Raw genomic sequence first — 26,555 nt, 5'->3', positions numbered from 1 at the left:
CCGTTGAAAACAAACATTCTGACGCCCTTCGAGGGTTAAGTTCATTTTACGAATTTAAAGTCAACAAAAGAAGCGGAACAATAGCAAGAAACAACGCATTTTCAGCACTAATATCGACATTAGTCAGGCATAGAAATCAATACAAGATAATAAATAAGAATTTCCTGTAACAGTTGTGATTTGAAAATATAACGATGTCAGTAAATAAATGTTTAATTTCTTTCGTTTGATTAAATTTCTAAATTTCATGATTTAATCACAAACATTCCAGTGACGTCACTTTTAGTGGGATTGAATGAAACGTCAGTCAGTCCCGCCAAACAGTGACGTCACAATTGCCGGAATGACGTCGCTTAGATAGGCTATTTCCCACGGTAGTAAAAAAGAATTACACACTCATTCGATTTAGTGAATGCATCTTTACTTGATCATCAAAGAAACGTTTTGCTTTGAGCGAAATCGTGTAAATAATAGGCAATTTGCTTTTGTTTTAAATACCATCTTCTGTATGTATAATGAAATAGTTGCAGGATAAACAGAATACAGGTCAGTATCTTACAATACAAGTTTTATTTTGGTGTCGACACGGAAAACCGAGATGACTCGGCAAAACCTCATCATCTCACCTCATCGGACAAACGAAAGCAGCATCGATATTAATTAAAGCAAAATAAAAATGTTGGAAATATGACAAGTACATTCATTATTTACATAAACCAATAATTAAAACAAATAATTTATTGCATCTAGACTAAAACTGATTTGCAAATCCCATACACCGCCTGCAAGGAGACGTCCTAGGCCTATCGCTACCCACGATACACTCGATCGTGGTCTATATGTTATGTAACTTTTCATCGGATATTTGATCCAGATATATCTGTTTTCAACAGTTATATTTAGAACTATGAATATGTTGAAGGAACGTGTATACAAGATAAAAACAACCCATCTCCGGGACCGTAAAATGTAATATTGGTCACCTCAGCCCACGCACAGGGACACGCAAGTTATTCATTATGTGAATAGTTGCTATGTACGTCATGTCCACATAATCGAAAAATTGATTATATATTATGCAAATATCGGTTAGCTTGTATTAATAATAATAATAATTAGAAGAAGAAGAAACGGAGCAACAATAATATGTCCCCACAACTTCGTTAGGAGACATAATAAACATACATTAACCAGATATAATATCACATATACATATGATGCAGAATGTTTTGTGTAGCATGATTTTCAAAAAATATATGATGTTTGAAAAAAATGTATCACCTTAGGCATATCATATGAAAATATAGTGAAATTGACATGGGTTTCATTTCCTTTTTGGCCTATTCATTGATTATTTAGGGGAGAAAATATGGCAAAACATGATAATTACGTATAGAAACGGTCCTCGGAAATAACAAAAATTAGTGAGCATTTATAACAATACAACAGTTTTGTGTATTGTTCTATCGTCAGAAATCAAAGACAAAAGATCATCAGGATTGAAACTACATTCACCCTAATATTACAGAAAACAGAATTGTATGAATTTTTTTCATTTTCGGTCAGCTAATCTGCACAGACGGTATATTTCAAGCTCAAATATCTCAAAAAGTAGTTTACAGATTTGAAAGCTGCATGAAAAATGCAAGAAAAAAATGACATTTTTTTTCCAAAAAGTATGGAATTAGTGTAAAGTTGAAGAATCTATATTATCGATGATAAACGTAAAATCACGACGATTTAAGATTCTGTTTTACAAACACGGACATGTCTAACTTAAGTAGCGTAAATGAGGTATTTCCTTGAAGACATGTTCAACATCTAAGATAACAGCATGTGTTGTTCATTTTTTTAACTAACATGCGAGTATCTGGTTAGGTAGCGTAGGATATGTACTCACTAGCGTTTGTGATACCGTCTATGGGCGGGCCACTGCGTCCCATCTGTCCTGTCTACACTTAACGTAACTGAGGTTATATACTCATTAGCGTTTGTGATACCGTCTATGGGCGGGCCACGGCGTCCCATCTGTCTACAATTAACCTAACTGAGGTTATATACTCACTAGCGTTTGTGATACCGTCTATTGGCCGGGCCACGGCGTCCCATCCGTCTATATTTAACATAACTGAGGTAATATACTCACTAGCGTTTGTGATACGGTCTATGGGCGGGCCACTGAGTCCCGTCTGTCTACATTTAACATAACTGAGGTAATATACTCACTAGCGTTTGTGATAGGTCTATTGGCGGGCCACTGCGTCCCATCCGTCTACATTTAACATAACTGAGGTAATATACTAACTAGCGTTTGTGATACCGTCTATGGGCGGGCCACTGTGTCCTATCTGTCTACAATTAACCTAACTGAGGTTATATACTCACTAGCGTTTGTGATAGCGTCTATGGGCGGACCACTGCGTCCCATCTGTCTACACTTAACATAACTGAGGTAATATACTCACTAGCGTTTGTGATACCGTCTATGGGCGGGCCACTGCGTCCCATCTGTCCTGTCTACACTTAACGTAACTGAGGTAATATACTCACTAGCGTTTGTGATACCGTCTATGGGCGGACCACTGCGTCCCATCTGTCTACACTTAACGTAACTGAGGTTATATACTCACTAGCGTTTGTGATACCGTCTATGGGCGGACCACTGCGTCCCATCTGTCTACACTTAACGTAACTGAGGTTATATACTCAATAGCGTTTGTGATACCGTCTATGGGCGGACCACTGCGTCCCATCTGTCTACACTTAACGTAACTGAGGTTATATACTCACTAGCGTTTGTGATACCGTCTATGGGCCGGGCCACTGCGTCCCATCTGTCTACACTCAGAGCCACTAACATGTAGGTGGAGCCATAGGTCACAACACCCTGTTAATACCAAACAACATAATAAATAATGAATAACCAATATAATAGTGGACATGGACTTGTATTAAGTCACTGCGAAAAACACATGTGTTTGAAGTAGTACTTACCTGTAAATATTTCACAATTTTACAAACGGGGTCGCCTCCTCCCCATCTACCGTCCACCATCAACAACAGGTCAGGCAGGACGCTAAATAATCCTACCAGCAAATCTGCAACATTTAACATGTATACTATATATAATGTACCGTCCACCATCAGACAGGACACTAAATAATCCTACCAGTAAATCAACAACATTTTACATGTATACTATATATAATGTACCGTCCACCATTAGACAGGACACTAAATAATCCTACCAGTAAATCTACAACATTTAACATGTAAACTATATATAAGGTACCGTCCACCATCAGACAGGACATTAAATAATCCTACTAGTAAATATACATCATTTAACATGTATACTATATATAATGTATCGTCCACCATCAGACAGGACACTAAATAATCCTACTAGTAAATCAACAACATTTAACATGTATACTATATATAATGTACCGTCCACCATCAGATAGGACACTAAATAATCCTACTAGTAAATCTACAATATTTAACATGTAGACTATATATAATGTATCGTCCACCATCAGGCAGGACACTAAATAATCCTACCAGTAAATCAACAACATTTTACATGTATACTATATATAATGTACCGTCCACCATCAGACAGGACACTAAATAATCCTACTAGTAAATCTACAACATTAAACATGTATACTATATATAATCTACCGTCCTTGCACCATCAGACAGGACACTAAATGATTCTACTAGTAAATATACAACATTTAACATGTATACTATATATAATGTACCGTCCACCATCAGACAGGACACTAAATAATCCTACCAGTAAATCTACAAAATTTAACATGTAGACTATATATAAGGAACCGTCCACCATCAGACAGGACACTAAGTAATCATACCAGTAAATCTACAACATTTAACATGTATACTATATATAAGGTACCGGCAACCATCAGGCAGGACACTAAATAATCCTACCGGTAAATCTACAACATTTAACATGTATACTATATATAAGGTACCGTCCACCATCAGACAGGACACTAAGTAATCCTACCGGTAAATCTACAACATTTAACATGTATACTATATATAAGGTACCGTCCACCATCAGGCAGGACACTAAATAATCCTACTAGTAAATCTACAACATTTAACATGTATACAATATATAATGTACCGTCCACCATCAGACAGGACACTAAATAATCCTACTAGTAAATATACAACATTTAACATGTATACTATATATAAGGTACCGGCAACCATCAGACTTGGTTTGATTAGTTTAACGTCCTATTAACAGCCAGGGTCATTTAAGGACGAGCCAGGTTTGTTGGTGGAGGAAAGCCGGAGTACCCGGAGAAAAACCACCGACCACCGGCCAGTACCTGGCAACTGCCCCACATGGGATTCGAACGGGCGACCCAGAGGTGGAGGGCATGTGGTAATATGTCGGTACATCTTAACCACTCGGCCACCGCGGCCCAACCATCAGACAGGACACTAAATAGTCCTACCGGTAAATCTACAACATTTAACATGTATACTATATATAAGGTACCGTCCACCATCAGACAGGACACTAAATAATCCTACCAGTAAATCTACAACATTTAACATGTATACTATATATAATGTACCGTCCACCATCAGACAGGACACTAAATAATCCTACCAGCAAATATACAGCATTTAACATGTATACTATATATAATGTACCGTCCACCATCAGACAGGACACTAAATAATCCTACTAGTAAATCTACAACATTTAACACGTATACTATATATAATGTACTGTCCACCATCAGGCAGGACACTAAATAATCCTACTAGTAAATCTACAACATTTAACACGTATACTATATATAATGTACCGTCCACAATCAGACAGGACACTAAATAATCCTACCAGTAAATCTACAACATTTAACATGCATACTATATATAAGGTACCGTCCACCATTAGACAGGACACTAAATAATCCTACTAGTAAATATACAACATTTAACATATATACTATATATAATGTACCGTCCACCATCAGACAGGACACTAAATAATCCTACTGGTAAATATACAACATTTAACATGTATACTATATATAAGGTACCGTCCACCATCAGGCAGGACACTAAATAATCCTACCAGTAAATCTACAACATTTAACATGTATACTATATATATACTATATATAATGTACCGTCCACCATCAGACAGGACACTAAATAATCCTACCAGTAAATCTACAACATTTAACATGTATACTATATATAAGGTACCGTCCACCATCAGACAGGACACTAAATAATCCTACTAGTAAATATACAACATTTAACATGTATACTATATATAATGTACCGTCCACCATCAGACAGGACACTAAATAATCCTACCAGTAAATCTACAACATTTAACATGTATACTATATATAATGTACCGTCCACCATCAGACAGGACACTAAATAATCCTACTGGTAAATATACAACATTTAACATGTATACTATATATAAGGTACCGTCAACCATCAGACAGGACACTAAATAATCCTACTAGTAAATCTACAACATTTTACATGTATACTATATATAATGTACCGTCCATGCACCATCAGACAGGACACTTAATAATCCTACTAGTAAATCTACAATATTTAACATGTATACTATATATAATGTACCGTCCACCATCAGACAGGACACTAAATGATTCTACTAGTAAATATACAACATTTAACATGTATACTATATATAATGTACCGTCCACCATCAGACAGGACACTAAATAATCCTACCGGTAAATCTACAACATTTAACATGTATACTATATATAATGTACCGTCCACCATCAGACAGGACACTAAACAATCCTACTGGTAAATATACAACATTTAATACGTATACTATATATAATGTACCGTCCACCATCAGACAGGACACTAAATAATCCTACCAGTAAATCTACAACATTTAACATGTAGACTATATGTAAGGTACCGTCCACCATCAGGCAGGACACTAAATAATCCTACCAGTAAATCTACAACATTTAACATGTAGACTATATATAATGTACCGTCCACCATCAGACAGGACACTAAGTAATCCTACCAGTAAATCTACAACATTTAACATGTATACTATATATAAGGTACCGTCCACCATCAGGCAGGACACTAAATAATCCTACCAGTAAATCTACAACATTTAACATGTATACTATATATAAGGTACCGTCCACCATCAGACAGGACACTAAATAATCCTACCAGTAAATCTACAACATTTAACATGTATACTATATATAATGTACCGTCCACCATCAGACAGGACACTAAATAATCCTACCAGTAAATCTACAACATTTAACATGTATACTATATATAATGTACCGTCCACCATCAGACAGGACACTAAATAATCCTACCAGTAAATCTACAACATTTAACATGTATACTATATATAAGGTACCGTCCACCATCAGGCAGGACACTAAATAATCCTACCAGTAAATCCACAACATTTAACATGTATACTATATATAATGTACCGTCCACCATCAGGCAGGACACTAAATAATCCTACTAGTAAATCTACAACATTAAACATGTATACTATATATAATGTACCGTCCATGCACCATCAGACAGGACACTAAATAATCCTACTAGTAAATCTACAATATTTAACATGTATACTATATTTAAGGTACCGTCTACCATCAGACAGGACACTAAATAATTCTACTAGTAAATATATAATGTACCGTCCACCATCAGACAGGACACTAAATAATTCTACTAGTAAACATACAACATTTAACATATATACTATATTTATCGTACCTCGGACAGAAATGTCCCCAAATGATTGGCGGAGAGCCGTCACGTGGTGACCCCCTAATACTTTATAGGGGGTCAGTAAATTTTATTATGGTGCAATATGGCGGCTGACGCCCTCGATTCAAAATTTTAACACATTCTCTTCAACTAAATATACCATTTCTTTATCGCAAAAATATATTTTACTTATTATTTTTTTTATGTTAAATTCATTTAAAATCGTTTTAATACTTCAAGTTAAATGAAACGCATTTTTAGATACGAGTTGCTTCCCCTACGCCAGTTTGAAAGTTGATGACGCGGTGAAAGTCAAACGTAAGAATTCAAGCGTTTTCTTGACTGCGACCATAAACAAATGGAGGGGTTCGTATCTTTAGATCTATCAACCCTCACTCTACAGCTAAGGAGTAGGTACAATAAGGGGCAATTATGGCCCCAGAATGTATAGAAATTCAAACAATGTCAAATCTCACAAACACAGCTTTCCAAAAGAGCTGAGTATCGATATTTTCGCAATCAAAGATGATTTCCACTTACAGTATTTGTAGATGGGTTAAAAGACGATATATTTAGGCCATTTCATGCATTTTTATACCTTTTCTTGCAAAAATGGCTTGAAAAAGCGTAGTTTTCACATTGGCCGCAGCTTTGTCCAAACACTAATTTTTGTCAACAGAACCAACATAAAAATTTTAATCTTTATGCAAAATGTCGAATTTGGACACAAATGCGGCCAATCCGAAAAAAAGAAAATTCTATGAAATTAACGAACCAGAGATCGCAACGGCGGTAATAATAACATAAAACGGTATCGGGCACGGCTATTATTTATCCGGAAAAAATAAATCGGAAACATATTCAGTGTGCATATATGAACTAAGGAATAAAAAAAAATATTAGTAATTATTTTGATTAGTTTTATGACGATGTATAAAATTATTACTCCGTGCAGTAAGCGCCTTTCTCAATTTTCTGTAGCGAAAACGTTGCGATAAAAATAGTGTCCGTATTCTTTTGCCCGGATTACGGTCCCGCCTTTATAATGTACTCGGTGTTTTGACACAGCGTAACTGGCGATGTTTACGCTGATTTTCTATATACATTGTCTTTCCCGGTCGTTTCAACATGGATCGTGATGTTCAATTGAAGAATCAAGTATACTCTTCTTGATATATATAGTCTATAGATTTACTACTATATATCTCACGAGAGGTATTTTGATCATAGATGGGAACCCGTCAATGACCTGACATTTCGGTAGGCCTACGTCACTGAAAATTCGAAGCCATGTATCGTTGGTAGGCCAAGTACAGTAACGTTAACGTTCAGTTCAACATAGATCATTCCGTCATACAGTAAATCCTATTCATTGACACCATTTTCATGTATAAGCCTGTGTGTTTTATGTGAAAAATGTTCATTTTTTTAATTTTGAAAATCTGAAAAGTTGGCGATTCTACAGTTAACGTTAGGCCTACTAGCTAGCTAGGCTAGAGTAGTGCAATACGGTAGGACACTGGATATGGTTTGAAACCTACCTTTAACTACTGCAGTTATTTTATCTCTATATGATATAGATGTATTTATATCATAAAGGCGTTATATACCTTTATATAATAAAATCTAATCTAGCAAAAAATTGTTTACATTAGAGTGCTACAGATTATTAAGGATACATATCTTCATTTTTTTTCAACTAATTACGAAGCATGCGTGGCAGTCGTGACGTTCTGTCCCCTGTTCCGAAGGTAGTGAGTCCGAATCGACATTTATCCATATATATTTTTTTTTTAATTTCTGAACCCCAACTTTTAATGAAATTATCAATTCATCCTTTCCTAAAAAATATATATTTTTATATATTAAAGACCAATTACCTTTCCGAAATAAAGAATTAATATTATTTCAATAACATTAATTATATAAGAAAATTATATTTATCGATGACCTAACACAAGGCTTCAACACTTAACAAATGCAAGCTTTCCTTCGTAATCTATTTTAACAGTGAAGTACACTTCGCTGTTTTGTTGTCTGGTGCAGTCAGGACGACGGCTAAAACATAATACGACCCGCGTTATGAAAATAGCATTAGGGTTATTTTGAATCAATTGGTCAGAATGTGTTGCCAATTGAAGTATTAACAGAACGCTAATAACTTTTGCAAATCTACAAACTTATCAATCTCGTTTTACTTTCCAATTTTAAGAATAAAGAGCCCTTTCGGAAAGGTAGCGGGCCTTCTAGTAAAAATATGTTAGGCCTATACCTACATGTGTTATTTTAGTAGGCCTATAGTTCCATTTACAATTTAAAATATTATATTTAGAAATATTGAACCAGGAACATTCTTAACCTATATAACCGTATGTGAATATGTTGTTCAATCTATTTTCTCCTTTATTCAAGTTGACATAATTAAAAAATAATAATAATAAGGACACCATTACCATAGTCAACATATGTACTATGTACATACTTCCCGGTAGTTATACATGTAACCATTGACTTTACTGTTAAAATATTAAAATACATATACATGTATATTACAACAACTTGTTCGTGGTCTGAGCGTTGATTATATTTACATCTGTATGGTAGGATGCCTAGACGATTAATTTGATTTGATTGTGAAAAAGGGACACTTCTTAATGAAAGACTGTATGGTTGCCATGCTACCAGTATTAATACTAAATATTTAGGAATAAACCACTGCAAGGACACTGGCGTTGCTTGCCAAAAGTATTTTCTTACATTAAAAGATCATGCTTGAAAGTAAATAACATAAAAACAGCTTATTAATTGATAAGAAAGGGTAGATGTGACGTAACGCAATTCCCAGAACAGGATACAAACCTCTGGAACACATTGAAAAGGTGTAAGTCCGAAGTCACTTGCGCGGTTGAAAAATGCTTGTTAATTAAACATGACCTGTTGTACATGTATCTAAATCTATTATCTTTCATTATTGCACTTGGAAATATTTACATGAATTAAAGTATTGTCGATTTTACTTTTGTAAATAGCGAGTGTATACATGTAATACATATCGTAAAGTAGTACCGTAGTGTACACATGTAGTAGTGCCATAAGATTGTGATTATATTACGTTGTTGCTATCCTTTTGGGACTTTGATATAAAATTCAAGAAATGTGAAGACTACCCTGCTGAAATACAGAAATGGAATGAACAGACGTAAAATTAGATTGATTAAATATCTTTAAAATCTCATTATTTTGTGTTTTTAGTGTCTAGAGTGTTGTTGCTATGGGGAGAAAATGGTTGCTATGGTGTAACTATGGGCTATAATATGGTTAAGTGTTATGAAACATGACATGGTTTCGATGATTTCTTATACACATCACAAAGTACTAACTTTCTTAAAGTTTCCACCTTAATCTACGCGTTAGAAATTTTTAAAAGCAATTCAAGTGTCTGTTTTAGCATAAATACTGTATGCTCGTTGCCAGGCCTGTTGCTAGGCAACAACATAACAGAATGTATTGAAAGTGTGCATTTTATAATTCCCATATATTGATGTATATATAGTATCAAAATAAAGGCAATCTCTGTTGGGGCCAAAATTGACCTTTATTGCACCTACTCCTTTATCGGCATTACTTTAAGTGATTAACTCAGCGAGAATGCAGAGATGATCATGAGTCTGCGCTATAAATGTTGGGTTGATGTTTGTGTCACTTTTGTTTGTGATGCTTTCAATATACAACCATTCTGTTGTCGCATTGAGGTTAGGCCTATTGTGCACTAGGAATGTCGAATTATTGTTGATTTATGAATTACTCAGTATGGTTCTTCAGGTTACTTATATAGTAATTTGCAGATTCTGGAAAGAAATACATACATGTAAATAAATACGTAGGCCTACTGTAGGCCAAAAATTTAAAAATGCGGCCATTATTTTATACTTCGCCAGCATGGTTCAGGTTTGATATCGGATTCTTGAGAAAAACAAATAGGAAACAAAGATCTAATGAAACAAATAAATGGTCCTTGATGCGATAAATTCGTTATATAGTCAGTTACTGAAAGTTTTGGGGGCAGCAATTTGACTGGTCTTTATCAAGGATCACGTGGACGTGACCCCTAGTGGGATTTTCTCTGATCCTTTTTATCAAACGTAATGATAATAGGAATCTGTGTTTTATTTTATTAGATTTGATGTAATAGGCACTATGTCTACAGAATAGTGTGAGGTACGAGTTGTCTCAAAACAATAACATACCCTTAGTCGATTGTCAAACTTTTCTTTCGATTGCCACCTCGAAAAGCTGGTATGTCTGACGTTTCGACCGTGCATGTGATTGCATATAATATCCCCTTTTGATACGTCAGTGTTATGTTTATGGCTACACGAGTCTATCTGATAAAGTATCTTGTGGTTATAACCATTGTTTAAACACTGGGGTTGATTTAGTGCACATAGCATGTTGGGTCGAAATAACTCGCCGTATACATCAAACGGGCAGAGACATTTCGTAACTGCACACAATAGATGTAAACAAACATTTAGACGAACACGTTGTGTTAGTGTTATTTCGGACTGAAGAAGGCCCTATAGTGGCTGAATATATATTCCATAGAAATGATTTTGATTTTACTTTGAATTTATTTATTTTGGCCTTTTATTTCGGATTATTAATATACTAGCTTTATACCGTTTTTCCTCATTATGAGTCAGTTACTGACCCCCTATAAAGGCATAGAAGGTCAGTAAGAAGTATAGGAGGCTCGGGCTACGCCCTCGCCCCCTATAAATCTTACTGACCCTCTATGCCTTTATAGGGGGTCAGTAACTGACTATATAACTAATAATAATGTACCGTCCACCATCACACAGAACACTAAATAATCCTACCGGTAAATCTACAACATTTAACATGTATACTATATATAAGGTACCGTCCATGCACCATCAGACAGGACACTAAATAATCCTACTAGTAAATATACAACATTTAACATGTATACTATATATAAGGTACCGTCCACCATCAGGCAGGACACTAAATAATCCTACCAGTAAATCTACAACATTTAACATGTAGACTATATATAAGGTACCGTCCACCATCAGGCAGGACACTAAATAATCCTACCAGTAAATCTACAACATTTAACATGTATACTATATATAAGGTACCGTCAACCAACAGACAGGACACTAAATAATTCTAGTAGTAAATACATAATGTACCGTCCACCATCAGACAGGACACTAAATAATCCTACCGGTAAATCTACAACATTTAACATGTATACTATATATAATGTACCGTCCACCATCAGACAGGACACTAAATAATCCTACTAGTAAATATACATCATTTAACATGTATACTATATATAATGTACCGTCCACCATCAGACAGGACACTAAATAATCCTACTAGTAAATCTACAACATTTAACATGTATACTATATATAATGTACCGTCCACCATCAGACAGGACACTAAATAATCCTACTAGTAAATATACATCATTTAACATGTATACTATATATAATGTATCGTCCACCATCAGACAGGACACTAAATAATCCTACTAGTAAATCTACAACATTTAACATATATACTATATATAATGTACCGTCCACCATCAGACAGGACTCTAAACAATCCTACCGGTAAATATACAACATTTAACATGTAGACTATATATAAGGTACCGTCCACCATCAGACAGGACACTAAGTAATCATACCAGTAAATCTACAACATTTAACATGTATACTATATATAAGGTACCGGCAACCATCAGGCAGGACACTAAATAATCCTACCAGTAAATCTACAACATTTAACATGTATACTATATATAAGGTACCGTCCACCATCAGACAGGACACTAAATAATCCTACTAGTAAATATACAACACTTAACATGTATACTATATATAAGGTACCGTCCACCATCAGACAGGACACTAAATAATCCTACCAGTAAATCTACAACATTTAACATGTATACAATATATAATGTACCGTCCACCATCAGACAGGACACTAAATAATCCTACTAGTAAATATACAACATTTAACATGTATACTATATATAAGGTACCGTCCACCATCAGACAGGACACTAAATAATCCTACTAGTAAATATACAACATTTAACATGTATACTATATATAATGTACCGTCCACCATCAGACAGGACACTAAATAATCCTACTAGTAAATATACAACATTTAACATGTATACTATATATAATGTACCGTCCACCATCAGACAGGACACTAAATAATCCTACTAGTAAATATACAACATTTAACATGTATACTATATATAATGTACCGTCCACCATCAGACAGGACACTAAATAATCCTACTAGTAAATATACAACATTTAACATGTATACTATATATAATGTACCGTCCACCATTAGACAGGACACTAAATAATCCTACCAGTAAATCTACAACATTTAACATGTATACTATATATAATGTACCGTCCACCATCAGACAGGACACTAAATAATCCTACCAGTAAATCTACAACATTTAACATGTATACTATATATAAGGTACCGTCCACCATCAGACAGGACACTAAATAATCCTACCAGTAAATCTACAACATTTAACATGTATACTATATATAATGTACCGTCCACCATCAGACAGGACACTAAATAATCCTACTAGTAAATCTACAACATTTAACATGTATACTATATATAATGTACCGTCCACCATCAGACAGGACACTAAATAATCCTACTAGTAAATCTACAACATTTAACATGTATACTATATATAAGGTACCGTCCACCATCAGACAGGACACTAAATAATCCTACCAGTAAATCTACAACATTTAACATGTATACTATATATAATGTACCGTCCACCATCAGACAGGACACTAAATAATCCTACCAGTAAATATACAACATTTAACATGTATACTATATATAATGTACCGTCCACCATCAGACAGGACACTAAATAATCCTACCAGTAAATCTACAACATTTAACATGTATACTATATATAATGTACCGTCCACCATCAGACAGGACACTAAATAATCCTACCAGTAAATATACAACATTTAACATGTATACTATATATAATGTACCGTCCACCATCAGACAGGACACTAAATAATCCTACCGGTAAATCTACAACATTTAACATGTATACTATATATAAGTACCGTCCACCATCAGACAGGACCACTAAATAATCCTACCAGTAAATCTACAACATTTAACATGTATACTATATATAATGTACCGTCCACCATCAGACAGGACACTAAATAATCCTACCGGTAAATCTACAACATTTAACATGTATACTATATATAAGGTACCGTCCACCATCAGACAGGACACTAAATAATCCTACTAGTAAATCTACAACATTTAACATGTATACTATATATAATGTACCGTCCACCATCAGACAGGACACAAAATAATCCTACCAGTAAATCTACAACATTTAACATGTATACTATATATAATGTACCGTCCACCATCAGACAGGACACTAAATAATCCTACTGGTAAATATACAACATTTAACATGTATACTATATATAAGGTACCGTCAACCATCAGACAGGACACTAAATAATCCTACTAGTAAATTCTACAACATTAAACATGTATACTATATATATAATGTACCGTCCATGCACCATCAGACAGGACACTTAATAATCCTACTAGTAAATCTACAATATTTAACATGTATACTACATATAATGTACCGTCCACCATCAGACAGGACACTAAATGATTCTACTAGTAAATATACAACATTTAACATGTATACTATATATAATGTACCGTCCACCATCAGACAGGACACCAAATAATCCTACCGGTAAATATACAACATTTAACATGTATACTATATATAAGGTACCGTCCACCATCAGGCAGGACACTAAATAATCCTACCAGTAAATCTACAACATTTAACATGTAGACTATATATAAGGTACTGTCCACCATCAGACAGGACACTAAGTAATCCTACCAGTAAATCTACAACATTTAACATGTATACTATATATAAGGTACCGTCCACCATCAGGCAGGACACTAAATAATCCTACCAGTAAATCTACAACATTTAACATGTATACTATATATAAGGTACCGTCCACCATCAGGCAGGACACTAAATAATCCTACCAGTAAATCTACAACATTTAACATGTATACTATATATAAGGTACCGTCAACCATCAGACAGGACACTAAATAATTCTACTAGTAAATATATAATGTATCGTCCACCATTAGACAGGACACTAAATAATCCTACCGGTAAATCCACAACATTTAACATGTATACTATATATAAGGTACCGTCCACCATCAGGCAGGACACTAAATAATCCTACCAGTAAATCTACAACATTTAACATGTATACTATATATAAGGTACCGTCCACCATCAGGCAGGACACTAAATAATCCTACTAGTAAATATATAATGTATCGTCCACCATCAGACAGGACATTAAATAATCCTACCGGTAAATCTACAACATTTAACATGTACACTATATATAATGTATCGCCCACCATCAGACAGGACACTAAATAATCCTACCAGTAAATCTACAACATTTAACATGTATACTATATATAAGGTACAGTCCACCATCAGACAGGACACTAAATAATCCTACTAGTAAACATACAACATTTAACATATATACTATATTCATCGCACCTCGGACAGAAATGTCCCCAAATGATTGGCGGAGAGCCGTCACGTGGTGACCCCCTAATACTTTATAGGGGGTCAGTAAATTTTATTATGGTGCAATATGGCGGCTGTCGCCCTCGCTTCAAAATTTTAACACATTCTCTTCAACTAAATATACCATTTCTTTATCGTAAAAATATATTTTACTTATTATTTTTTTATGTTAAATTCATTTAAAATCGTTTTAATACTTCAAGTTAAATGAAACGCATTTTTAGATACGAGTTGCTTCCCCTACGCCAGTTTGAAAGTTGATGACGCGGTGAAAGTCAAACGTAAGAATTCAAGCGTTTTCTTGACTGCGACCATAAACAAATGGAGGGGTTCGTATCTTTAGATCTATCAACCCTCACTTTACAGCTAATTTATCGGCATTGCTTTAAGTGATTAACTCAGCGAGAATGCAGAGATGATCATGAGTCTGCGCTATAAATGTTGGATTGATGTTTGTGTCACTTTTGTTTGTGATGCTTTCAATATACAACCATTCTGTTGTCGCATTGAGGTTAGGCCTATTGTGCACTAGGAATGTCGAATTATTGTTGATTTATGAATTACTCAGTATGGTTCTTCAGGTTACTTATATAGTAATTTGCAGATTCTGGAAAGAAATACATACATGTAAATAAATACGTAGGCCTACTGTAGGCCAAAAATTTAAAAATGCGGCCATTGTTTTATACTTCGCCAGCATGGTTCAGGTTTGATATCGGATTCTTGAGAAAAACAAATAGGAAACAAAGATCTAATGAAACAAACAAATGGTCCTTGATGCGATAAATTCGTTATATAGTCAGTTACTGACCCCCTAAAAAGGCATAGAGGGTCAGTAAGAAGTATAGGAGGCTCGGGCTACGCCCTCGCCCCCTATAAATCTTACTGACCCTCTATGCCTTTATAGGGGGTCAGTAACTGACTATATAACTAATAATAATGTACCGTCCACCATCAGACAGGACACTAAATAATCCTACTAGTAAATATACAACATTTAACATATATACTATATATAATGTACCGTCCACCATCAGACAGGACACTAAATAATCCTACTAGTAAATCTACAACATTAAACATATATACTATATATAAGGTACCGTCCACCATCAGACAGGACACTAAATAATCCTACCAGTAAATATACAACATTTAACATGTATACTATATATAAGGTACCGTCCACCATCAGACAGGACACTAAATAATCCTAACGGTAAATCTACAACATTTAACATGTATACTATATATAAGGTACCGTCCACCATCAGGCATGACACTAAATAATCCTACCAGTAAATCTACAACATTTAACATGTATACTATATATAAGGTACCGTCCACCATCAGGCAGGACACTAAATAATCCTACCAGTAAATCTACAACATTTAACATGTATACTATATATAAGGTACCGTCAACCATCAGACAGGACACTAAATAATTCTACTAGTAAATATATAATGTATCGTCCACCATTAGACAGGACACTAAATAATTCTAGTAGTAAATATACAACATTTAACATGTATACTATATATAATGTACCGTCCACCATCAGACAAGGACACTAAATAATCCTACCGGTAAATCTACAACATTTAACATGTATACTATATATAATGTACCGTCCACCATCAGGCAGGACACTAAATAATCCTACTAGTAAATACATAATGTACCGTCCACCATCAGACAGGACACTAAATAATCCTACCGGTAAATCTACAACATTTAACATGTATACTATATATAATGTACCGTCCACCATCAGGCAGGACACTAAATAATCCTAACTAGTAAATACATAATGTACCGTCCACCATCAGACAGGACATTAAATAATCCTACTAGTAAATATACATCATTTAACATGTATACTATATATAATGTACCGTCCACCATCAGACAGGACACTAAATAATCCTACTAGTAAATCTACAACATTTAACATGTATACTATATATAATGTACCGTCCACCATCAGACAGGACACTAAATAATCCTACTAGTAAATACATAATGTACCGTCCACCATCAGACAGGACACTAAATAATCCTACTAGTAAGTAAATATATAATATACCGTCCACCATCAGGCAGGACACTAAATAATCATACCAGTAAATCTACAACATTTAACATGTATACTATATATAAGGTACCGTCCACCATCAGACAGGACACTAAGTAATCCTACCGGTAAATCTACAACATTTAACATGTATACTATATATAAGGTACCGTCCACCATCAGGCAGGACACTAAATAATCCTACTAGTAAATATACAACATTTAACATGTATACAATATATAATGTACCGTCCACCATCAGGCAGGACACTAAATAATCCTACTGGTAAATATACAACATTTAGCACGTATACTATATATAATGTACCGTCCACCATCAGACAGGACACTAAATAATTCTAGTAGTAAATATACAACATTTAACATGTATACTATATATAATGTACCGTCCACCATCAGACAGGACACTAAATAATTCTAGTAGTAAATATATAATATACCGTCAACCATCAGACAGGACACTAAATAATTCTAGTAGTAAATATATAATATACCGTCCACCATCAGACAGGACACTAAATAATCGTACTAGTAAATATACAACATTTAACATGTATACTATATATAATGTACCGTCCACCATCAGACAGGACACTAAATAATTCTAGTAGTAAATATACAACATTTAACATGTATACTATATATAAGGTACCGTCAACCATCAGACAGGACACTAAATAATTCTAGTAGTAAATATATAATATACCGTCCACCATCAGACAGGACACTAAATAATCGTACTAGTAAATATACAACATTTAACATGTATACTATATATAATGTACCGTTCACCATCAGACAGGACACTAAATAATCCTACTGGTAAATATACAACATTTAACATGAATACGTAATATTATGAAAATAGACATGATACTCAACCAGGCCCAAATTTCACAAAACAAAAGTTAAAAAACGGACTGAAGTCAACAACATTAACAGCAAATAATTATGTTTAATTCATCACTTGTGATGTGAAAAGCCAGAGGTATCATAAGTGGTGATGGTTTGATATCTTGACGTCATGGTACACATGCCGTGACGTTATACTGTAAGTGTAACGACGTCACATCATTCAGATAAAATCTATCTACTGTTGTAGCGGAAAAGATATCACCTTTTGACTGACTTTTCCGCTACTGCATGCTACTTCTATGAAAGTGTGGGAAACCAAATCAGGCACGACCGACCATCGATTAGGTCTTGTCAAAACTATTCCGATCAAACCCGGCTTTGACACATACCTGGATGTTAGTAGGGGATGTTATTCTTCCTGTAGACGTCGATTTTTAATCAGAGAGATGCATTTTAATCTATTGTTGACAATTTCTCCGCTAAAATCGACTGACATTTTGTAAACTGATATTTTTTCGACGATCAACAGTAGCAATAAAAATCCAACCTGCAATGGCTAATTGCTGAATGAAGAATGTCATCCGGGACCTCCGTTTTTTCCTAGAGATCCATACAGCTAACAATACAACAAGGTTCCCGATGACGATTGCTGCAAATATACAGCTGTCAAAGATAATCCTCTCAGTCTGTAACAGAATCAACAGAAAATGATGTTAAAATTTACATGCCATGACATAAAATGCAGCATTCAGCTGTTGCGGTATATTGGACCAAAGCCTTCGTCAGGATTGCTTTACGTGTCTGAAATGTTATTGGTGAGAGAAATACATCACAGGAAATGCCAAATGTATGAAAGAGCAGGTGTGATTATCCATGATTTCAAATATGAACAGAATTTTAATGAGTTTTGCTTTGAATGAGGAATTTAGGCAGGTTGATTAACGTCATTTACAGCCTTAGATGTTATATTTTCTTACGTATAACAAGCAGGATGTCTTATTTTTATCATAGAAGGATAAAGTCTTCAGTGAGAAACATGCCAGGTAATATCTACGTAAACTAGAATATCATCCTTTATATTATAACAAGAGGCCCATGGGCCTTAACGGTCACCTGATATCAGATACAGAATGAAACAAAGACATGCATATAAACACTATTGATTTGCCCATCAGGCCCTCGAAGTCAGTCAGTGATTTTATAAATTCGACTTTTTAATCTATGAAGATTATTTGGTTCCATCAAATCTGTAAATTCAAAAAGAACATTTTTGAAATTACCATTTTGACCCCTTTTGGCTCCGCCCCTCTAGCCCCTGGGGTCGGCCAGGACCAATTTGGATATGATGTTAAAATGCTATCTCAGGCTAATAAATCTAACCCAGATTGACTAATTTCCTATGAAAACTAAGCAAATAATGTTCCTAAATGTGTTTTTCCTATATAAACTATAGTAAATTTGACCCCCTCCCCAGGGGAAAATCTGAGATCCCAGGGCCATGAAATTCACAAAATTTTGTAAAGGGCCTTAAGACCTTCCAATCTATCAAGAGTATCTGGTTCCATCAAATCTGTAAATTCAAAAAGAAGATTTTTGAAATTACCATTTTGACCCCTTTTGGCTCCGCCCCTCTGGCCCCTGGGGGTCGGCCATGACCAATATGGATATGATGTTAAAATGCTATCTCAGGCTAATGATTCTAACCCAGATTGACTAATTTCCTTTGAAAACTAAGCAAATAATGTTCCTAAATGTGTTTTTCCTATATAAATGAAGTAAACTTGACCCCCTCCCCAGAAGGGAAACATGAGACACCAGGGTAATATTATTCACAATTTTTGTAAAGGACTTTAAGACCTTTCCATCTATGCAGAGTATTTGATTCTACCAGTTCCAGAATTTTAGAAGAAGATTTTTGAAGTTTTAACCTATTTGACCCGTTTTGGCCCCGCCCCTAAGGCCCCTGGGGATCAGTCATGGAAAATTTGGTAATAAGATTCAATGGCCATCACATAGGGATAATTCTGACTATAATTGACTAATTTCCTATTATAATGACTAAATAATGCTCAAAAATGTGTTTTCCCTATATAAACTACAGTAAACTTAACCCCCTCCCCAGGGGGAAACCTGAGACCCAAGGGTCATATAATTCACAATTTTCATAAAACACCTTAAGACCTGTCCATCTATGAAGAGTATTGAATTCTACCATTTTCAGTACTTAAGAAGAAGATTTTTAAAGTTTTAGCGTATTTGCCCCTTTTGGCCCTGCCCCTCTGCCCCGAGGGGGTTGACCAGGACCAATATAGATATAATATTAAAATATTATCTCAGGCTAATAATTCTAAACAAGTTTGACTCATTTCCTATGAAAATTGAGCAAAAAATGCTCATAAATGTGTTTTCCCTATATAAACTATAGTAAATTTGACCCCCTCCACCGGGGAAACGTGAGACCCCAGGGTCATATAATTCACAATTTTCATAAAACACCTCAAGACCTTTCCATCTATGAAGCGTATGTGATTCTATCATTTCCAGAATTTCAGAAGAAGATTTTTGAAGTTATAGCCTATTTGACCCCTTTTGACCCCGCCCCTAAGGCCCCTGGGGGTCAGTCATGGAAAATTGGTTAATAGGATTCAATGGCCATCTCATACTGATAATTCTGACAATATTTGACTCATTTCCTATTACAAATGATCAAATAATACTCAAAAATGTGTTTTCCCAATATAAACTATAGTAAACTTAACCCCCTCCCCAGGGGGAAACTAGAGACCCCAGGGTCATATAATTCACAATTTTTGTAAAGGACCTTAGGACCTTTCTATCTATGAAGAGTATTTAATTCCATCACATCTGTGAGTGGAGAAGAAGATTTTTGAAATTTTAGTCAATTTTACCCCTTTTGGCCTCTCCCATAGCTCCCAGGGGGATGGGGACCATATAATTCACAATTTTGATTGGCCTAATGCCTTAGAAGGTTTGTGCAAAATTTCATTGAAATTGCTTCAGCGGTTTTGGAGAAGAAGTCGAAAATGTAAATTGTTTACGGACATACGACGCACGACGGACGACGCACGACGCACGACGGACGACGCACGACGACGGACAAAAGGCGATTAGAATAGGTCACTTGAGACTTCGTCTCAGGTGACCTAAAAATCGGCAATCTTTGTATTCGTTCCGGTCCTTTTGCACGTAATGTCTATGTAATTAATGTTTAAGACACTGGTTAAACTCACTTCATAGGTATACCTAAACATAACTTAGTTGATAGAAAGTGTCTATGCATCCGTCCTAACCTTAGATATTACTGTTGATTCGTAGATAGTTGTGCTGTTTGTATAAAGTTTGGCAAAATATGCAAATAACTATGCCATTATGTTTACTAGTGTCTATAGCATGTACAAGGATTGCTGCAATATTGTAGCTCAAAAGACTTTTTGACAGAAAACGGTGTCGTCTTTAGAGCTACAATCGGTGCCTATTACTGCTAATGGAGCAAAGTAATGATTATGCAAACCATTATAAAACGTTTGTTTGCATTTTTGTTGTACTTGTTTGATATCGCTTACCTTCTAGGCAATAAAACTGAACCCCATGAAATATGAAATTTTCATCGAGGCATTATTTTTTTATATAATACATAAGAAGGTCTTTCTGAAGGGAATTTATACGGCAAGTCCACAAATTGTGATTTTGACGTCTCGTGAGCGGTACGGTAGATATTAAGAATGGTAGTTATGATTGTTTTGGACAAAAAACATATGTAAATGCATGTATACGCATAAAATAATTGGAAACCTGCAAAAAAGTAAAGAAAACGATGCTCGAGTGATTTTCGGAGGCAGTGCTCCACTACGACACATAGGGACCAATTCGTACCCGGCCGATACCGGAAGGCGGAAGCTTGAAAACGCGACGTTGTGGAACGACTTTGTCATTCGTCGTATATGAGTGTCACAATTTTAAATATAATATAATAACCTTTCAATAATCTTTATTTTCATAAATTATTCTATTGTAAATATATGGATTGAATGTATTTTTCTGATTTTCACAGCGGCTATGAATAGCAGAAGCTATCTACATATATTTCGAGGAGAGATAACGCGCTCCACGGGATATGTAGATAGCTTCTGCTATTCATAGCCGCTACGGAAATTAGAAATATACATTCAATCCCTATATAATACAAGAGGCCCATGGGCCTTAACGGTCATCTGACCCATGGCACAAAACAACAAAGTCACAGTATAAAGTATTGGTAAACAATTCATATAAAACAATACAAGGAAATTCTTAGTTGAATATGTAAGTTTCTGAAATAGGTAAATGTCTTTTGTTGAACAAACTTGGTTGCCCTTCATCCATATATGGTTGTAACCCATTCAAGGATTAATATAAGGAGTCAGATTTTAAAGCCAAATTTCAGCAAAGCTCCCAGTTTGGACCTCCGCTGTACTATCCCCATGGGTCTTAGCCTGGTCCTTTATAAAATATGATTGTCCTCACCTAAAGTTCCCCCTTCTGAATCAATTAAAACCCCTTTAGACCAATTTTCATTGAGATCTGGAATGAACCGGAACACAGGAAGTGGGCTAGCAGCCATCTTGAAATACCAAAATTTTTACGAAAATGTTTGCATGTTGTTCGACATCAATTAAAACCCCTATTGACCAATTTTCATTAAGATCAGAGACTGAAACCTTAAAACATGAAGTGGGCCAGCGGCCATCTTGGAATACAACAATCTTTACGAAAATGTTTGCACGTTGTTCGGCATCAATTAAAACCCCTATAGACCAATTTTCATTGAGATCAGAGAGTGAAACCTGAAAACAGGAAGTGGGCCAGCTAAAATTAAAAAAAATTGCCCTTTTGAGGCCCCAACCCTCAGCCCCTAGGGGTCGGACCAGGTTCATTTTTATAAAATATGATTGTCCTTCCACAATGATGTTTCACACTAAATATAAATGAAATCCATCCAAGGATGAAGGAGGAGTAGAATTTTAAAGCTTAAAATAAGATAATTTGCCCATTTGGGGCCCCACCCCTCAGCCCCTAGGGGCCAGACCTACCGGTATCTCAAATATATAAAATATGAATGTCCTAACCTAATGATGTTTCACACTAAATATGGATGAAATCCATCCAAGGATGAAGGAGGAGTAGGAATTTAAAGCTAAAATAAGAAAATTTGCCCTTTTGGTGCTCCACCCCTCAGCCCCTAGGGGTCGGACCAGGCTCATTTATATAAAATATGATTGTCCTTCCAAATTGATGTTTCAAACCAAATATGGATGAAATCCATCCAAGGATGAAGGAGGAGTAGGATTTTAAAGCTAAAATTAAGAAAATTTGCCCTTTTGGGGCCCCGCCCCTCTGACCCTAGGGGTCGGACCAGGCTCATTTATATTAATATGATTGTCCTTCCCTAATGAAGTTTCACACCAAATATGGATGAAATCCATCCAAGGATGAAGGAGGAGTAGGATTTTAAGCTTAAAATAAGAAAATTTGCCCTTTTGGTGCCCAACCCCTCAGCCCCTAGGGGTCGGACCAGGCTCATTTACATAAAATATGATTTTCCTTCCCCAATGATGTTTCAAACCAAATATGGATGAAATCCATCCAAGGATGAAAGAGGAGTAGGATTTTAAAGCTAAAATTAAGAAAATTTGCCCTTTTGGGGCCCCGCCCCTCTGACCCTAGGGTCGAACCAGGCTCATTTATATTAATATGATTGTCCTTCCCTAATGAAGTTTCACACCAAATATGGATGAAATCCATCCAAGGATGAAGGAGGAGTAGGATTTTAAGCTTAAAATAAGAAAATTTGCCCTTTTGGTGCCCAACCCCTCAGCCCCTAGGGGTCGGACCAGGCTCATTTATATAAAATATGATTGTCCTTCCCTAATGAAGTTTCACACCAAATATGGATGAAATCCATCCAAGGATGAAGGAGGAGTAGGATTTTAAAGCTTAAAATAAGAAAATTTGCCCTTTTGGTGTCCCACCACTCAGCCCCTAGGGGTCGGACCAGGCTCATTTATATAAAATATGATTGTCCTTCCCCAATGATGTTTCAAACCAAATATGATGAAATCCATCCAAGGATGAAGGAGGAGTAGGATTTTAAAGCTTAAAATTAAGAAAATTTGCCCTTTTGGGGCCCCGCCCCTCTGACCCTAGGGGTCGGACCAGGCTCATTTATATAAAATATGATTGTCCTTCCCTAATAAAAATTTCCACCAAATATGGATGAAATCCATCCAAGGATGAAGGAGGAGTAGGATTTTAAAGCTAAAATTAAGAAAATTTGCCCTTTTGAGGCCCTGCCCCTCTGACCCTAGGGGTCGGACCAACCTCATTTATATAAAATATGATTGTCCTTCCCTAATGAAGTTTCACACCAAATATGGATGAAATCCATCCAAGGATGAAGGAGAAGTAGGATTTTAAAGCTTAAAATAAGAAAGTTTGCCCTTTTGGGGCCCCACTTCTCATCCCCTAGGGGTCGGACCAGGCTCATTTATATAAAATATGATTGTCCTTGCCCAATGATGTTTCAAACCAAATATGGATGAAATCCATCAAAGAATGAAGGAGGAGTAGGCTTTTGTATAAATAGTCTTACGCACGACGCACGGCGCACGGCGCACGGCGGACGGCGCACGGCGCACGACGACGGACGAAACGCGATGACAATAGGTCATCCTGACCTTCGGTCAGATGACCTAAAAATTTACAACCACCATTCCATGACCAGATTCCAGGTTTTCTATTGGAATAGACCGTCTGTCTTCAAAGTAATTAAAGGATTTGTGCAGTCAAAAATTAAAATTTCAGTTTATGCTGGAAATGGCTTTATTAGCACGTTTAGAAATTAAACCTCTCCGTGCCGCGCGTGACCCGAATAACCTGATCTTTATTCTGACCACCCGATTATGCATATTTTCTAGCTCTAAACCGTGTGACGTCATAATAGTCCGTGGTTTATAGCTGTACTATAACTGATGTGCTATCACTTATACCGACGGTCACAGGAAAAGCCGATCAACGATTTGTTATGATTACTTTTTTGAGTGAAGTTAATCGTATAATAACTTTGGCTCGAATGTAAATAATTAAAAGAGTGAAATTCGATGTTTCAAATACTCTAATTTATGCTCAATAATAGCAGGTATCTTCGTGTAATTATGAAAGAAAATCCGCACAGAAATAAAAGTTTCGGATTTTTTTTGTCTTCGAGGAGTTCAGCAACGAATTAGCTTTAATTTGATATTTTCCTGAAGTCTGTATCTTTGCTACATTGTGAATTGCAAAGTTTGTGACTGTAAAATGAAATTTTACGTAAAAAGTAAAGAAATCCTTGATTAAAGCAATGTGGATATGATGTTTGACGTACGTACACACCGATGATTGATCATTACAAACATTTTGCTGTGTGCTGCTAAACGAATAAATTGAGATACATTTATTACAATACCGTAATACGTTTCAACATGTGGTAGAAAGAATTTATTTTTGATATTTTAAAAGATCAAAATATTGAAATATTAAGCAAAACAAATTATTTTTAGACAGTGCGGTCGCTTTTAATTTTTTAATCGATATACGAATAGATACACAGATATAGATATATAATTAGCCATGCCTTTGGTTTGATGGTTATGTAATACCTGGACCAGGATGTTGTTTACCTGTACACAACGCCATTCATCGAACTCACCTGTAATTACCTGGCCTCGGGCAATTTGCTATTCGGTGGAATATATCGGGTATTTGGTATTGTCTTACTGTCAGTCAGGTTAGGACATCCGTTAATTGGATTGTGATTTGAATTAGGGAAACCCCGTACTATATGTATTTTTGCTTACGTACATGTTACCGGAACAGAGCTTTGCTCTTATTATCAGGATTCCCCTAATATTGGTATGTCGACTTGTGTATTTGTATCATTCTTAATATAATTTTAGGCAAAGCCTAACTGAGAGCGC

General features: G+C 35.6%; 1 protein-coding gene across 5 annotated transcripts in view; it reads right to left on the bottom strand.

Annotated features, from left to right (window-relative positions):
* Positions 1-26,555, bottom strand: part of LOC138310644 (cardioacceleratory peptide receptor-like) — a 191,362-nt gene that overhangs the window by 38,583 nt on the left and 126,224 nt on the right. For all 5 annotated transcript variants that reach the window (XM_069251927.1, XM_069251925.1, XM_069251928.1 and 2 more), the window contains exons 3-5: positions 19,091-19,229; positions 2,995-3,098; positions 2,791-2,887 (exon numbers count right to left, since the gene is read on the bottom strand). In XM_069251927.1, the coding sequence (XP_069108028.1) occupies positions 2,791-2,887; positions 2,995-3,098; positions 19,091-19,229 (340 nt within the window). The remainder of the gene's footprint in view (positions 1-2,790; positions 2,888-2,994; positions 3,099-19,090; positions 19,230-26,555) is intronic.

The sequence above is a fragment of the Argopecten irradians genome, chromosome 16 (genome assembly GCF_041381155.1).
Source record: "Argopecten irradians isolate NY chromosome 16, Ai_NY, whole genome shotgun sequence".
NCBI lineage: Eukaryota > Metazoa > Mollusca > Bivalvia > Pectinida > Pectinidae > Argopecten > Argopecten irradians.
This window is presented reverse-complemented; position numbering and strand designations above follow the sequence as displayed.